The 17,932-nt window shown below is 45.1% G+C and overlaps 1 protein-coding gene across 1 annotated transcript; it reads right to left on the reverse strand.

Annotated features, from left to right (window-relative positions):
• Positions 1-421: 421 nt before the first annotated feature.
• On the reverse strand, positions 422-17,932 carry LRRC58 (leucine rich repeat containing 58). Its single transcript, XM_065077330.1, has 4 exons — positions 17,363-17,932; positions 8,063-8,191; positions 6,467-6,744; positions 422-5,019 (listed from the first exon to the last, which is right to left on the reverse strand). Exons 1-4 carry the CDS (start codon positions 17,881-17,883, stop codon positions 4,811-4,813), a joined length of 1,137 nt encoding a protein of 378 aa, XP_064933402.1. The 5' UTR covers positions 17,884-17,932; the 3' UTR covers positions 422-4,810.

Raw genomic sequence — 17,932 nt, forward strand, 5'->3', positions numbered from 1 at the left:
GTCATTTTTAGGTTTCAGGGTTGGCGTATTAACAGAGAAACAACTTGAGAACTTTAGGACTCTTGTTTCCTATTGCTGGAAAATCCCACCATGACACTGGCCTTCTCTTGTTCATACATTTGTCTTGCCTGTGAGTTGCTTCTACCTTTAAACTGTGGAGCAAATTTCTGCAACAGTATACCAGAAGTAGACCAGGGTCTGCTCTGTAACACACACGCTGATCTGTCCCAAGAGGGCCCCAACAGTTTTAGCAGTCCCTTTGGAAGTCTCACCTACTCTTGGTTTCACACAGCACAGGTCAAATCTCATCTGTTCCCCCACCAGGTATAGCCCCACTTTTTATGTTTACAATTCTGCAAGGGTTCTCACCTGCAGCAATACCAGAATCGAGATGCCGGTAAATAACGGACAGACAACTGTAGAAAGAACATTTTTGGTTTAGTGTTTGCAATTTGTTTTACAGCTCATAATGAAATACTGTTAGAGATATTCTGCAATCATACATTTCTAGCAAAATACATTTTTAAAAACACAAGGCACTTTAAGACTTCCTAAAACAAATGCTCATGATAAAAATTCAACAAGAGGGCTGGATGAGAACCCTTTCTATCCTTAACGTTCAGGTCAGTAAAAGATCAATCCTCTAGTCAGGCAGGCAAATGAAATAATCAATACAAAGGTTTCCAAGATAGAGTTACCGCTGTATTTGTGTGCATTGTGAAGTACTCTACTTGAAGGATCTTCAGCTGGGGAGGGACAGCGTGGTGTGAATAAGATGCATTAAAATAGTTCTTTGAACTGAGTAACAAAGAAACACTGCAGAGATTAAGTTTCATTACTTTCATTGGATTAAATTTCTTCCATTCATTATTGCCAACAAGACTAAGGAACAAAAAGGAGCTGGTTCTCCCCTTCTTCCCCCCCAACTCCCATTATAATTCAACAACAGATTTCAAAGACTTAAAATGACAAGGACAGAAGCCCATGAAAAACTGCATCTGGCCACTTTGGAGTATGTTTAAATATTCATTACCGACTTCCTCAAGTCTCACCTCTTATTAAAGAAAGAGAAACAAAAGGATTGGCAAGTGTATAAGTTGCTTCCAGTCAAGCTGATATTTTGCTTCTTTTTAACACGACCCCACTGTTCACATGAAGTACCTGCATTCAGAAAGGCACCAGCAGCTCCCCTTGGCAGGGAGGCGAGGGGGCAGGGGATGAATGCAGGCAGGGCCCCGGCCCTGCAGGGAAGAGCCAACGAGCAACTCTGCTTCACACACTTGTGTCCCGGCTTAAGAAGTGTTTCAAAAGCCAGACGTGCTGGGCTGCTGTAGCAACAAGGGGACTGATACCAAAACACTGACTGAAGACTTCACTTGGAGACACATCTGTCGGAACTGAAATCCACTATTTAAAACTGACACAAAGGGCTATAATGCTGGCAAAACCACTGTCGACTTCTCAGGGCCCCTAACAAAGGGACAGTAGGAACTAGCCCCTACCATCCATCACTGTATTTTCAAGTTGAGCCTTACCTATTTTGTTGCTCAGTACATTTTCCAGTCTTTGGGAGCTAACAATTGCCGAAACACTCGACCCCCATGGGCTCAGTACGTTAGGCACTACAGTACAAACCTGCATACCTAGTCCTCTCAAATCCACCTCTGAGGAAAAAAAAAAACCAAACAATCAACAAACCGTTTGTTTTTCTTACAAGTCCTTGATTGTTTTGAATTCTGACTTCCTTGAATTGCACTTTAAAGTCCAGCAGCAAAAAGAAAATTTGATAGCTATATTCAGGAATATATATAAATTTTAAAGAGACATGACATTTTATCAAGTCTAAAAATGCATACAGACATTAACTGCATAAGCTGTCAAGTTTTGACGTGGCTACAGTGAAGAAGCTGTGAAAAAGATTAGCCTATTAGCCCTACAGAATTGGGGCATAAAGGGGATGCCTTCTTCAGTTAGGAAAGAGAATGCAGTTAAGGATGGAGATAAATTAGAACCAGTCACCTCTGGTCTCAGCCTGTCACACACAGAGGTGCCACTGTGCAAATAGGAACCGTGGTGAAATCTAACTGTGTGAAGTGAAAAAAAATCCATGACTTCAAGACAACTGCTGCTAACGTGAAGAAAGGAAGGTGGTACCTCACAGCCCTGAGCTCAAAAGATCTTGAGATCTCAAGTTGTGTGGCTCACTTCCATTGGCAGGAGAACCAAGCTCTTCATTGCTCACTTGCTCACTACTGTTATATCAGCAGCCAATTTAAAATTGTGGCTCTGCAGTCAGTTTACTGTCCTTCAGTATTGGTACGACAACATCTACCTGGAACAGGAAGAAGCATCTGAAAGAGGACATAAAAAACAAAACACAGGCAACTCACTGACCCCAGTTTAATTAACAGTATGCAGTCGGTCTCTCTCAAAATCTGTAGGTGGCTCTTCCCAAGCAAACCTCACAGAATTTGCTAAAGTGACATCCAGTTGCTTTGCACATATACCCTATAGTGTCTTAAAAATATACTCAAAAAAATATTTGGAAAGGCACAGAGCACAGGCAATTTAGTTCCTTGTGGATCTGTGAGTGTGGGGAATCTTCAGACTAAGTTGCAATGATTAATAATGCACAGGGTGCTAGTTTACAATCAGATAATTTCTTTCAAATTCCAGTTCTCTCCAAAGGAAACTGGGGATATAAGCGGTGCTATCAAGGAAATGCAAGGCAAGAAGTTCAACCTGCACACCAAGATAGACTGGAATGTACAAAGTTTCACAGACCTGGTTCTTCAAGTCACATTAAAGGAAAAACTGTAGTCTAATAAAAAAACCCCATCACTAAAGCTAGTTACAAAGAGTAGAATTATCAAAGTGCTTTAATATATAAAGTGTCACATGTAATTAAACAGGACCATTAACACAGAGCTGCCATAAGATATTCAAATAGGTACATGAGTTTTCTGAATGCAGGAGAGGAACATAAGTTTTTAGTTTCCCATGTAGGGCCAAAGTGGGTTAAGAAAAGTTTTTCGTGTTCATTTAGCTTAACACAATGTTTTTGCTTTGCTTGTGCACCTGAAGGCACAGTTGGATTCATTCTGAAGCTGCGTCAAAAGAACTGTCTGCCATGAAATACTAATAAAGATGCAGCTCTCACTGAGCAAAACACACAACAGGCCCATAAAGCAGATTTATAGATACCTGTCAACTCATAATACTTATTTTTATAAGCTATTTCTTGATACTTAAAAATTCTGAACTATTTTCTGTGGTTTTCCTTCAAATATAGTTTAAGATAACTGAATGTGTTATTTGAACAATCCAACAGACTGCCAAAGGTATTATAACAAGAGCAAGTGCAAACAAATAAATAAGCAAGAAGTTTCAAAACCACCTTGTGCAAGATGCTCAGCCAACGCACCCTTATCCTCCCTACCAGTTTTTCCTCTTATGTTATGAATAAGAAAAAAAATTCTCCATGGCACTTCTCTCAGTACTTCTGCTTCATTAAGCTGCTGCCTACCTTAAAAACAGAAAGTGACTCTGTACCAAGCACAGCAGAGCTACTTGCAGCAGGAAGACAACTTGTTTACAAACAGTAAATGTCAATCAAGACCCTTCCTGCAGTTCATAGATACAAAGGTAGATTTGCTCCAGTAAGCTGAGACTCAAAAACATGATATGGAGCATCGCATCTGGTCCCTTGCACAGGCACATACAGTCACAAGTCTGAAGTAACACCAAGTCTCAGAAGAACAACTGGTCTGTTTTCTGAAGGCACCATAAAGACAGTAACGCTCCAAGTGTAACGGGAAGAGGCAGACAGAGGAAAAACAATGAATACAGTTAGGAGGAAACATTACAAGCAGCTTGGTATAACCAGGAAAAAAAAAAGTGGCTCAGTTCTATGATGGCTGTAACACCTGTAATGGCACAGAGACTACACCTCTAGGCAGAGTAACCAGAGTTTGGAAAAATCTACTCCTGAAGAAAAAAACCAAAACCAAAACCAACTCCCATTTTTAGTAGATGGGTGTAAAATCTGTAACTGAAATCAAAGACAGCAAAGACTCAAAACGCTACATAAAACATTGGGGTCCACACATACTCACTTGGCATCATTAGCCTGTTTCTGGTTTATCATAGTGTAAAAAGATTTGGTCCAGCCTCCTTTGCTGAAGTCCAGTGAAGTGTCATATATTAAAACTCTTCTTAATCTGCCAGTGAGAACTGGGAATTTTTACAAGGGCATGTAGTGATAGGACAAGGGGTAACAGCTTTAAACTGAAAGAGGGCAGATTTACATTAGATATGAGGAAGAAATTCTTTCCTGTGAGGGTGGTGAGGCACAGGAACAAGGCTGCCCAGAGAAGTTGTGGATGTCCCATCCCTGGAAGTGTTCAAGACCAGGTTGGACTGGGCTTTGAGCAACCTGGTCTACTGCAAGGTGTCCCTACCCATGGCAGGGAGGATTAGAACTAGATAATCTTTAAGGTTTCTTCCAACCCAAACCTTTCTGTGATTCTGTGAACAAATCTCCCTCCCCAGCTCGTATGAGGGAGGGGGGTGTCTCCCAGACAGCAGGTGTTTCTAACCACCCCAGGCACCCTACAGGCAGTATGCCACAGCATTAGTTCTCCCAAATAGCACTGCATCAAGCAAGTCTAGGCTTGCTAAGATGTTCTGCTCCTTACATGGACTTGAGGACAGTTTCTTGTGAGTCCTTCAGGCCAGAGTCTCATGCCTTGCTGTTCCATTGTTGCTTTTCAAACATGTTTGCCTTCCAGTCTTCTCCTCTTGCTCCCTGTTATCCAAGAAGGACTTTCTGCATCCTGCGTGCAGCAACACTGGCTTCGTCCTCAGAGTCAGACTCGCTCTGGGAAGTTGAGCTCTGGGAGGCAGAGCTGCAGGGAGAGGAGCACTCTGGGGAGCACAGGTAGTGCATCAGTGGGAGGCGATACTTCCCACAGAAGTCAACAAACTTGATTTGTCTGACGCAGCTGTCAAAGTAGACACCTGTAAGGGCAGATGGGACAGTAACAACATATAAGACCCTGTGTGGAGAAATCTGTAAGCTCTGCAAGGTTGTTGTGTCTGGTGTAGATGACTCATATAGGATTTAATTGACACAGCACCAGACACAGAGGGACAAGGGACACTGGAGGAAGAGAAAGGATCATGACACCTATGGAAATGAGACATTTATTTGCAAAACCAAAAAATAATCCTGTAAAAATGTATTTGGTAGGTGACTCAGAACAGCACACTCCACAGGAAATGATGCAGGGCAGCTACTTCCAAAGAATTTGGCAATTTCTTCTAAGCATTAGGGAGAAATCTCAGACTGAGAATTTGCAGACTTCTTAAATGTCAAATTAATTCATCCACTCTATTTTCAAACTTGTAAAACCTCTTCTACCAGCTAGCAAAAAACGTGTTCACAAACAGACCTTCACAGCTCTAAGTTTCTTCTGCTTGAGTGAAGTCACCATGCTGAGTTTGGATGTGACTTTCCATGGCAACAATGTTCCTGTAACATACAATTACCTTCTCTTCCTGTCACAGCAGGTGATTTTAGACACTGACATTTTCAAAAGTTTCCAGTGGTGTTTTAAGTCCTAGCTACTCTGGAGTAAGCTTTCCTCCTGCAGTGCTAGAGCAACACTGCAATACTGTGCTAGTTCCTAAGGAAAACTGAAACAAAAAAAAGAGGAAAACCAATCTGCTGTTATCCAAACTGTGCAAAACTCTAAAAAAGGAAACTTTTTTTCCCCCTTCCAACACAAGTTCCAGCTCTTCCGTCTTTGCTTATGGAACATGCTTGGATATTGTCCTGTAAGGAGATAACAGCTTGCATTATGACTGCAGGGTAGATACTAATCAATGATTAATTTTTTTCCTTAATCCTCTGAAGGCTAAATGATCAGATAATTTACTCTGGATAAGGATTAAGCCCAAGCATTCCAGGCTTTTCTATGAAGTCTTCTCCTTCCAGGAAAACAAGTAGTCCCAAGCAAGAGCCAAATATGTTGCTCTTGGTAAGGGCCAAACACCACCACCTCTCTCCCCTTTTCCATCCAGAAATGAAGCTTGCTGTTCAGCAAGAGTGCTTGCAAAAGTTCTCCTTGCCCATTACTTAGACTAAGCTACTTCAGGGTAGACGGATTGGAGACTTCAGACCATAAAAGGATAGCAGAGGGCTGGGATGAGCTGCAAAGACTCCGACAGAAACACTGTGTTGCATTCCCATGCAAATACAGTAAACCAGCACTACAACTTTGAACATCATTCCTAAGCGAACAAGGTTCCTTGAGGACAAGTTTGCAGGAGGCAATAAAACACAGCTAGGGTTTGGATGCAACACCACATCTAACCTGACTGAGCTACTGAAGTCATGGCAAATCAGAGGGAAAGAAAACCCATCAGGTAAAAGCAGGAAGCAGAGCAGTGAAGGTGAACTTACCCCCGCATTTAGGATTGGGACAGTTGCTGGCCAAGCTCAGATACCGGACAAGATTCTCTGGGAGATCACTGGGAGCATAGGGAACGTTGCGAGTTTTAATTGTGCGTCCAGCCAGCTCCTGAAGGCTTGGGGGATTGTAGGTCAGGTCACGGACAAACCGAACCACCAGTGGGTTCCCACGCAAGCTCAGCTCTTCCAGGTGAACCAGGTTAAGGATCTCTCGAGGAAGGTAAGTCAGCAGGTTGTTGTGCAGGCTAAGGGAACGCAGGGAGTGCAGCCTGAGGATGGAGATGCAAACCCAGTCAAGATGTGCAAGCAAAATCATTCCACAACTGCATTACACAGAGACCTGATTACTCTCCCCTCTCCCACCGATTTCTTTTTCTTTGGCTTTTCTTCCCTTTAATGCATAAATTAACGCTAGAAGAGCTGCTCTTACTCCAGCACACACAAGGCTCTAGAAAACTTGGCTCAGCTCTGGAATGCCTGTTGAAGAACCACAGCCTTAAATATGATGCTGTCCCTCTCAGTATTCCCTCCACATACACCCCAAAAAAACGTAGCCCAGAACAAAAGTATACAAACTGAGTACTTTCAGAAGAAATAATGTTTCCTTGTACCCAGTGCATGCACCACGAATGATTCCACGCAATACTGTGAATAAGTCACCTGCTCTCACTCATGCATTAAGCGTAATTGCTGGTAGGCAGCCAGCCCTGAAAAACCCCACATTTTCATTGCTTGTGGCTGCATCACCTTGTGCTGTGATATTACCAGATCTCAAAAGCTAAATGAGGTCAAGCCAGGCCAGCATCGGTACAGGTGACAAGCAGTTTTTTGGCTTTTGGAGGAGACATTCTCCTCTCACAGTAAGCACAAAGCAATGATCCAGCACAGCATCCAGGGATGGTCTCCAACCAGGAGAAGTTACAAGACAAGTTGGCATTGTACATCAAGAAAAATCCCACTACTCCTGTCAAATTCCAACTCAGAAAACTCCGTGCTGCCATTCAATTCCTTTTGGGTTTACGGTTACACACTGAATTCTTCACCTATCTTTGGCTACCTGTACAGCTTTTGCAGTGTCCTATCATCCCCATTATGAAACAGATGAAGCAGTAACTTATCCCCCAGAGCTGTGCTGTAGGATTTAATGAACACCAAAACATTCTCAGATCCTAGAGTAAGAAACACCAAGGGAACACAGGGGATGGTACTACACAAAAGCACACACAAAAAGGCTTTGGGTGAAAGACAAAATAGATGAAGCTTTCATCACTAAGAATGTGGTAGCATGGCAGTTCATCTTTTCCAGGTTGCTCAGGTACTTCTCATGGCTGCACAAATCTATTAATTAAATATTAAAGTGTATACTTGGTGATATTTTTTATTCCATAACCCTTTGATTGAGATTTCCATATTATATATTCATGGTCTTCCTACAGTGCACCAATCTAAGGATCTTCTTGTTCAAGTTCAGTCACATCAACAAACTGAAGGACAAATAGGTCCTCCCAGGTGCTTTTATCCACACACACAGAAGAAAAAGTTCAAAGAGTTAATTAGAGCTGGTGGTTGATGACAGCAAATACTCACCGTGCCAGCTGAGGTGGAATGCTCTGGATCTTGTTGTCACACAGCACTAGATAGTTTAGAAAAGGCAGGTTTGCTAATTCAGGTGGAATTGAAGTAATGAAATTCCCTCCAAGGTACAGAAACTCTAAACTGAAAAAGAGAAGATAAAATACTGTATTATTTCGTTAAGGTCACCTCCAGTTTCATTTGACACTAGGTCTTCTCATCTCTTGCATTTCTTAAAGAAGACTTTACAGATGACAATGTAGGAGATAATTTGCTGAAGGAAGAAAAAAAAACTGAGCGGCACATCAAAATTACAACAGAGCTGCTGTTTCACAACAGATAATGTTGACATTTACCTCCAGCCTTCTGCAGTCACCATTACATCTACAGGTAGGCACCGGACAACTATGTATTCCTACACCAACCCCACATGCAAAGCTCCTGCTCGTATTTCCAAGGAAGAGCAGCCCGCACACACAGGGTCTGCAGCGCTGACACAGCTTTTGCTGCTGCCAGTTCAGCAGAAGTCAGAGGCACCCAGTCCCACTTTGATACAACTCACACACTGACAAACAGCACAGAGTGCATCTAAGTCACACACGCACCCCCCCACACAATTTCTCAGACAGATTGATTTCAGTATAATGGAGTCATGGAGCCCAAAGCTACCAAAAACATAAGCTAGGCTTAACTGCAGTTTGGGCCTAAATAAAATAAAATAATTTAAAAAAAAAAATCACTGAATGTCCTGCGAAAACTCAGTGGATGGGAGGCAGGAACAAAGAGAGGCACCACATCCCTTCTGCCAGGTGGAGTGGCCAGTATTTGCTGTGCATCTCTGCCCTTCTAGGGAGAAAAACTGGCAAGCACTTTTCTTTGACATAATAGCTTCAGGTCCGCATTTCACAGAGTGAAATAGTTTTTCTTCCCTGTTCTCAGATGTTGTCTGAAAGAGCAGCAAAGGCAGGTTCAGTTTGGGTACTTCTGGCTGGGAAGAGACACCATTGCTAATCGCAGTCCAGACAACACTTCTTCCCATGCCTGAAAGAGGTGGATCCCACAATCATGTCTGCAGATGCTGGTTCAAGATCTCCGGTACATACCCAAGTTAGCTGCCTAACTACAGGGTACGTGGGCCCCCTCTGATCCACCAAGCATTCCCCGCGGGTCAGGAAAAGAGAAGTCATCCAGGTTCTGTCAGCCTATCTTAAAGCACAGCTTATAACCTCCTTGGAACAGGAGACACCTTCATCTCACCCTTGCAACTGAGAAAGGTTATGGATGGTTTGGGTGCAAAATGGAACACAAGAGGTTCTACTTAAATATGAGAAGAAGTTTCCTCACAGTGAGAGTGACAGAACACTGGAACAGGCTGCCCAGGGAGGTTGTGGAGTCTCCTACTCTGGAGACATTCAAAACCCGCCTGGACACATCCCCGTGTAATCTCATCTAGGTGTTTCTGCTCCAGCAGGGGGATTGGACTAGATGATCTCTCGAGGTCCCTTCCAATCCCAAACATTCTGTGATACTGTGATATAACTGGCAAAGAAACACAGGACCAAACCACTCAGGGGAAAAGTTGGTCAACCCAGAGAAGACCTGAACTCTGCAACTGTGCCAGAGCACGCGTGGAGTGCCGCAGAAGCTCCTCTCTGAGGCTTCCCTGGGTTGGAGCAGAAGAACTGTAGAAAGAGACTGTTTCATTCAGTTCTTGCAAGAGACTTGAACCCTAAAGATCCAATGACAGCATCTGCTTGGGCTACAGAGGTCCACCTGCCCATCAGCAAAGAATAGAACAACAAAACCACAGCAACACATGAGGAAATGCTCATGGAGCTTAACTGCCCTTGAATTCACTTACCTTTTTGGTGTACATGAAAGGAAAGCTAGATACCAAAGATATGAAATCGTGGGCACTAAATTGAGCCATTTCTAAGCCTCATATTTAAACTCAATTTGACTGTATGAAAGGAAGTAACTATACTTGCTTCAGCTGAGAGATAAATTGGAACATCACATTTGGAGGTTATTCTGAACATACAAGAAAGTGCATAGAAAAATCCCACCACTAAAACCCCATGTTTCAAAAGCAGCCTCTCTTCCACAGACAACCTGCAGGTGAGGAGTGGGGGTAGCAGGAAAGTTGCTGGGCAGGCACCATGTCAAGGGGAGATTAATTTTAATTAAATTTTGATCCCTTAACAAAGCTCAGAGTTTTCACCAAAATTCCTCCTTCAACCTCCATTGCATCCCAAGGTGGATTTAGGCTGCTTGGCACTCATTAGGAACTTAACTGCTGACCATACAATTCCTAGGCATATTTTAACTCCATGATACTGCTGAAGCAAACGCAGAAAACTGGTGGGCAAAGGAATTCTAGTAATGCGGCTTTCATTGTTTAAACAAGGTTTAGATGGGTATAAGTCTCCACTTCCTAGGAAAAATTCACAATGAACTCTTCATTCTTTGTGTTTAAAGACAATTATGTCAATAAAGCCACACTTAAAAATACATACTACTAGGGAAGGGGAACAGGTGTGCAAAATATATAGTCAATAATGTTTTTGAAATTAATTTCAAGGTGCAAAATGTCTAAGTTTCAAGATCAACTTATCATACAACCTAAATCTGTGTAATGAGAATGCTCAGTTATACTAGCTAGTATATAAAGACCCAACATCAGACTACAAACTGTCACTAACTAAAAATCTGCTAAATAAGATAATTCCTTCAGTGGCAACAAAGAGTTTCTTAAAAATTGTTTTCTTTTTACCCGTCTCCTGAACCTCAGACATCTGTAGACTAACTGGACCCAGTCTAGTACAGCAAACTCAGAATTTCTAACATCAACTTAAGATATGAATTGGATAGTGACTTTACTAAAAAAAGCACATGGAACAAGTTTTGAAACTATAAAGAAACTTATTTTAAATACAGCAAAGATATTATTATAGCTTCCACTGAAATCCTGCTCAGTGGGCAAAAGAAATCCCTAACTCCCATTGCCCAAATACAATTCGGTATAAAGAAGGATCTAGCCTAGTCTTGGCTGAGCAAGATGAAAGGATTAGTAACAGTGATTTCTGCATCAAATTAGAGCATCGAGAATCGTTTGAGCATAGCTAATCACAACAGAGGCAAGGACTTTCAAGAGACATGTACCTTCCGCAGTGAGCAATGACCACAAGACGGGCACCACAGTTTGTTCCCAGCTTATCTACTCCTGGCCCAATTTTCACATTGTACTAAGCCCGTACCTAGAGGCCAAGGCCATGCTAGATCTCCAGCTGAACTACTCGGGGGGCGGTTTTCTGCTTGGCAATACAAGTGAGAGCACTACTGAGCTCTGCCCTCCTCACAAAAGAGCCCCTTTAACCAGGCAATCCACAATATCTAACATAGCTTTTCACAGGAGGACCCTGAACAGAGATGGGACTGAGCTTAGTGAATACTTCTAACTAACCTTTCACACTAAGGCCTGTTTTTTCTGGCAATCATTAATCTGCACAGTCATTTGCACCAGCCAGCTAAGGTCTCATGCGTCACTGTGTACACAGAGGGCTGGAATTTTTCTGGACTTTCAAAAGTCAGTCCAGGAACTTAAAAAAGCTAGAGTGTAACCAGCCTCAAATGAACACAAGCTCAGCTACTATTTTTAAAGCTAGAAAAAACTATGTACTTCCAACCTGCCACACAGGATCTGGCTGAGCAAGTTTCAAAAGGGTACAAACACTAACAGAATCCATCTCAACAGAAACAGAAAAATCCATTTGACAGAGTAACTAGTGGGGACTGACTCTTTCCCTCCTGCCTTTTAGCAATGTTTACAAATATACTAATAAAATGCCAGAGTCCCTTTGAGCCTCACACCCAGGCTTGCACAGCACAGCCAGTACTAATTGCTGCTAAGCAGTAGCGGGCACACCAAGCCCATCGCATGTCGCGCCTCTCTAGCAGGGGATTTCATACCACCAGGCTGTAAGGTAGCTGTGTAAATCCTTTTACATAGGGGAAGGGAGTGGGGAAATGCTCAGACAACTATGAATCGATTCAGGGGCTGGCAGCAAAGTTTAACATGCCAAGTGACTGCATGTTCTTGCTTGCATATGTCATTGAGGTTTCCAAGTCATCATATAGCACAAAACAATCAAAAAGCCCCCAAACACTCAGTTAGAAGAGCCCACTCTGAGTACTAGAAGTATCTTTGATACCCTACCAATTACCATGACACTTTCATAGTCATGTTTCAAGGGGAGAATGTATTCTGGCAGAGAAGATACTCAAATTTTCAATCCACCCTGTTTCCCCGCAGATGCTTCTTTGGATAAGATTAACAGCTGACATCAAACAGATGCATGTAAATAGGTAATCTAGAAAAGACACACTGAGCCTGAAATAGCTCCAGGTCTTTTTAAGATAAACTTTTCAGCAAGAAATTTCCAGGGCAATTTTGAGGCTCGTGGAAGCGAGGAATTTAAAAGCAGCCCACAACATGCTCCTGTTAACCCTGTTCTACAATTTGCTAATTCCTGAGAGAACTGCGTTGCCTTTGCTGACATGCAAATTCAAGATCAAACGGTCGCCTGAAAACTATTTGCAAAATGTTTGAAGAGGGAAAGAAAAAGGGAGGCAGCAAGCAGATTTCCTAATGCTGTATCTTTATCAAAGCTTCACTTGCCGTTTTTCCCACACTGTAACAGCCACTCTTAAGTGTATACTTGTCTAACATGCTTAATACTACCCACGAATAAAAGCAAATACTCAAATACTTTCATTGCATCTAAGCCTTCACACAAAACTTGGATGAATCCAGTCAGGTATTTGAGGCCTTTGATCCCACCCAGCCCTCACACAACTGGGCTTTCCTAGAGGAATTGCAGCAAGAAGGAGCGAAGCAGGCATGGCAGACACCTGGGAAGCGTCTGGCTCTTTTCCAAGCTCTTTCCACCTGCTCCTGGTGCTATACTGAGCGCAAGAGCATTAACTACAACACTAAACTCAAAATGGACTTCAGGAGGTTCAACGTATCAATTGCATTTCACTAAGCTCTCGATAATTTTTCCTTTTACGCCTTCCCCAATCATGGGGAAATCCAGGAACCATTAAGCCAAAAGCTGCAGTTGGAAATTGAAGATCAGAGTGGCGCTTTACCAGACTTGTCAAATTTTGTCCAGAATGGGCACAAGAAGATGACTGCACTTTTAGCTCACCAGCTATAATACACAACGCCCCTTAGTGCAGCCCTGGCTGGATCAGCAGAAGGATCCACACAACCAACACAGTGGTGGGATCAGGTCACAGTTCAGGAGCTGCTGGGGAATACGAATCAAGTCAGAGGGAGAGCAACTGACCATAACATCTCACATTGAAAACACAGCAAGGTCAGTGTTGAATGGAGAACTACAGAGAAGATGAGGTTTATGTCCACCTATGCTAAGCTCATCTTTTAACTGGCAACAAACAGGAAAGCAGCGCAAGGAAGGCTGCTCTCATTCTTCTGGTGCGTTTTCTACTCTAAATTCACAGCAACAGCCAATGCTGCAATTCAGGTCTTGCACTGACAGCACTAGCTTACAGTAACTGGGGTGGTGGGCATACAGAAGGGGCTGGCACAGCCTCAATGTGGTTAAAAATAGCCCTCGGCAGGGCTCACACTTACCTTTCTCAGAAGCCTCAGAGGCTGTTGCAGGTCACCATGGACACTTACAGTGGAATTAGGTGGAAAGAGCATTGCATTTTCCTAATAGAAATCATGAAGCCAGGGCTATTCATCCTTGGTGTTGGCATGCTATGATCAGCATCAACCTGCTGTCATCACCAGAGCAATCATGATCATCCACTTATGAAGCCATATGAAGGAAGCTTCAAGCATCACAGCATCTATAGGTGGTCCTCCTACAATGGCCTAGAAGGTTACTGATAACCAGGTGAAAGGCACTCACTTTCAGTGCACGATCTTACACCGCACACAAAGATTTGTGTGGGCAAGGATGGGGCAAATGGATTAATCTGGAAGGAGCAAAACAAGACAGAAACAGGACTGGTTGTGATTCTTATTGCTGTTCATTAACTTGACAAAGCACCAGGAACACGCTAGGGAAAAGTTCTTGCACAAAATGCCTGACCCCAGCTTGCTGCAAAGTTGTGGATTTAGTATCTTCATGTGAAGATAGCACACATTTCTCATTCCAGGGCCTTTGCATCTGTAGTTGCCAGCATGTTCCTCCTCATTTGGCAAATCAGACCTGTCAGGTTTCAACTCTTTTAACTTCACCCTGTAGACTCCTTACCTGCTGTATTCCTGGCCTTCACTAAAACTGACATGCTACCCCTCCAAAAACTACAACAGGAGACTATAAGGTGCAGAGGAAAGATGTGAGGCTTAGTTATCCAGCTTTTTTTTTTTTAAATCTCATCAGAGGTCAGACATTTCCTGGAACCATAAGAAGTATTTCTAGATCTCTGCAACTCCGCTCTATAATCAGTGACTGAAACAAATGGGAAGCTGCCAGGGTCACGGGATGAAGACAACTCCTGGCCTCAGGAACTCTAGTATCAGCAGGAGGAACATGTCCAGTCAAAGTGCTGCCTGTGGTGCTGCCTCTGTGGTCTCAGAGACCACAAGACATGAGAAAAATGTATTTAATGGGATGTTTCATATGGAAAGAAGCTCAAAGTCTTGGCTTGCCAGCAGTAGTGAGATGGACACTTGCAGCTTGAGCTGGGAGGCTAACAGAAGCCCCAAGACCTACGCCAGGTCCCAACTCCCAGCCCAGAGTTCAGAAATGAAAACATGTCTCTGCGTTGCCCGGCCACAACAGCTGGATCTGCACTGCCCTTGCTCAGGGTCTTTTTACCCACTGCAACATGACACATGCTAATGTTGCAGATACCCCTCTTGTTGGCAGGTGGGAGGAGGGTCTGGCAGCAGTTTCTCTCCAGTACATATTCACTATCTTTTTGGCAAGGGTGTCAGGTCACTGGTTATTTGGCTCCCAAAGAGTAGAGCAGGATTCCCTCTGAAGGAATATTACATTATAAAGTACTGTTTCCTCCCAGCTCCGGCAAGCAAGTGTGCTGCTCCCTTTTGTTACTTAAGCAGTCCCATATACAGAAGGGTCACTGATGGCACAGTGGTAAAGAAGTTGACAATCCTGGTGGAACACAGATTTGCTATCTTGAGCTAAAGTTCAATTATATTATGGTGACACATCAGCAGAAGTTCAGTGAGTCAGCAGTGCTTACACAGGCAGCAGACACAAGCTTGGTCTAGTCTAGTTTTTCTACCTGACACATCACTTTGTAACGATAACAGACAATTCAATAGCCTTGTCTGCATTTGCCCTCTCAGAATTGTCATGCTACGGTTCGAGCATGACTAGCCCAAGAAAAGCTGCAGGACAGGACAAACAGGAGCCCTGCTTCAGGTCAGGCCAGAAAACAAAGCAGAGTAGCCATGCAGCAGTAGTTTGTCAACAGCACAGCATGGAGTGCAGCATACAAGCCATTTGGGCACCAAGTGCAGTGCGGCACAGTCTGGTACCTTCCCAGGGTCAGCAGCATAACAAAAAGCAGGGCTGAGGTTTGTTTGCTTGGGGGGACAAAAGAAAAAAAAAAAAAAAAAAAAAAAGGATAAAAAGAAAAAGGAAAAGACAGAGAGAAACCTTAACCACAGATGAGAGCACGTAAGCGCCAGCAGGGAGCCTCTACCTCAGAGGTGGGTACAACAATCAGATCCCAACCACATCCTGGATGCTACCAGGCATGCATGCTATGGAGGCAACAGGGATCACGTCCCATGCACAACTGCCCTCTTCCATTGGCCTCTTCTTCCATGAAGCTGGTGCCATTGTCCTCATTTCCTTCATTATCCCTGAAGCAACTGCTCCTGAACAGAGAGAAAATTAAGGTTCATCCTCCTCCTGACAGGCCCAACCCAGGATGCATCCAAAGTCTGTGAAGAAGGGCCTGGGCATTCTCTAGCACTCAAAATGCCTCATGGCACCTCTCAAACTTGGCTTAACACAAAATTGCTCCAGATCCTCAAGAAGCGTATGCTGTGCCATCTGGGCAAGCACTGCATACCCAGTTGTATTATACTGCAGCAGACAAAACCATTTCCTACCAGAACTCAAGCAGTTCTGGTACCTCCAATCTGGGACCGTGGGTGACAGCACTCCACATACAAAATTCTCTGCTTCCATTGGATGCAGCTCTGCTGAGCTACTGGGGCGAATCCAGCTACTTAGGGTCAAGGTTGCAGAAATCTGTGTAAGAGAGGTTGCCTCTGGCAAGTCTCTTGGCAAAGAGCTGCGGTGAAAAAGTTCAGACCCAAAGTCTTAGCACTGAGCCACACAGAGCCCATACTGAGGCTTAAGAAACCAGCAGAGCACACTGAAGTGTCCATGTGTAACATGCAAGTCAGAACACAGCCTCCAGCTTGCCCAGGAGGACGGAAAGCTTCAGAAATAGCTACCCCAGGTCAATGCAGGCAGTCCATGCCCAGTCCCACCTAGGATCTGTTCCCACCCCAACAACGTTACCAATTGCTGTGATTCAGCCAGTTTCCATGTCATTGGCCTGTGGTGGTTTGACCCAGCCCCAGAGCCAGATGTACCTCTGCACCTGAGCACAGCCTGGGGCTTTACACTTCAGAAGATTTGTCAGCTGATCTGTCAAATCTACATGAGTTGGATGGGTGGAAATATAACCAAAAAACCAACCATGCCAGCAAACACTCGAAGAGATAGAGCTGAATCAGCAGAAAGGTCCTATTGTTTGCATAAGCCACAACCAGATCTTTATTCTCCTGTGCAGTCCATTGTGCAGCCATGAGCTGCATGAGACCTGGAGTTTTATTTTGTTCTCGCCTAGAGATCTATATTAAAGCAAAGCCACAGAGCATCTTCAACACTCACTCATACCAACCACACTGTCATTAGGAGAGCCTTCCCCGGCACCAAGGCAGCCCAAGGACTAGGAAAACCTGAAAGAGTCGCCCACTTAGTGAGCGCAGAAAGCCCATCATCCACCTGAGGAGTGGCTTTGAGTTTTGGTAACTCATCTCCTGGGAAGGGGTAGTGACACGTTAGCAGCAGCGGTGCTTAGAGACATCTGAGGCTGGACAAAACTCACTCCCCGAGCAGGAGCGAGACACAAGGCGTGCTGCCAGCGGCACCCCGCTTCACAGCGGGAAAATCCGGTTGGGTTTGTCTGGCAGCCGCCGGGGCTTTTCTCACCGTTTCCCCAAGGGCAAAGGGCCGGCCCCAGAGGCGCGGGGGGCCCGTCCCGCCCGGTGCCCTGCCCTGCCCTCACCTGCGGAGCTCCTGGATCTCGGGCGGGATGCTGTGGAGGCGGTTGCCGCCGAGGCTGAGGCTCTGCAGCCCGTGGAGCTCCAGCAGGGCGGGCGGCACCTCGGCGAAGCGGTTCCCGCTGAGGTTGAGGACGCGGAGGGAGCGGCCGAGCGGGGCCTGCCCCAGCCCCTTGGGCAGCGAGCCGGGCCCGCCCAGCCGGTTGTTCTTGGCCAGCAGAGTGTGGAGCTGCGGCAGGGCCAGCAGCTCCGCGCCCAGCTCCGCCAGCCCCGTCCCGCTCACGTCCAGGACCTCCAGCGCCGGGAAACACTGCGACAGCCCGGCGGGCAGCGGGCCCGACAGCCGCCGCGGCGACAGCACCAGCCGCCGCGCATCCGCACTGCGCAGCGCCGCCAGCTCCGCCGCCAGCTCCATCTCCGCTGCTGTTGCCGCCGCCTGCTCCTCGTCCTCCTCCTCTGCCGCCGGGCCGCCCCGCGGTGGCTCCGGCTCCAGCACCGGGCCCGCGCCACCCGCCGCCGCCGCCATCCCCCTCGCACCGACCGACGTCCCCTTGCGTCACCCCGGGGGCTCCCAC

Source organism: Columba livia, chromosome 1 (genome assembly GCF_036013475.1).
Source record: "Columba livia isolate bColLiv1 breed racing homer chromosome 1, bColLiv1.pat.W.v2, whole genome shotgun sequence".
Classification (NCBI taxonomy): domain Eukaryota; kingdom Metazoa; phylum Chordata; class Aves; order Columbiformes; family Columbidae; genus Columba; species Columba livia.

Excerpts from the sequence above, each read along its gene's own strand:
- LRRC58 (XM_065077330.1), bottom strand. The coding sequence starts at position 17,883 with ATGGCGGCGGCGGCGGGTGGCGCGGGCCCGGTGCTGGAGCCGGAGCCA. Across the intron at positions 8,192-17,362 it reads GAGATCCAGGAGCTCCGCAG|TTTAGAGTTTCTGTACCTTG; the intron begins GTGAGGGCAGGG and ends TCTCTTTTTCAG. Across the intron at positions 6,745-8,062 it reads ATTCCACCTCAGCTGGCACG|GCTGCACTCCCTGCGTTCCC; the intron begins GTGAGTATTTGC and ends CTCCATCCTCAG.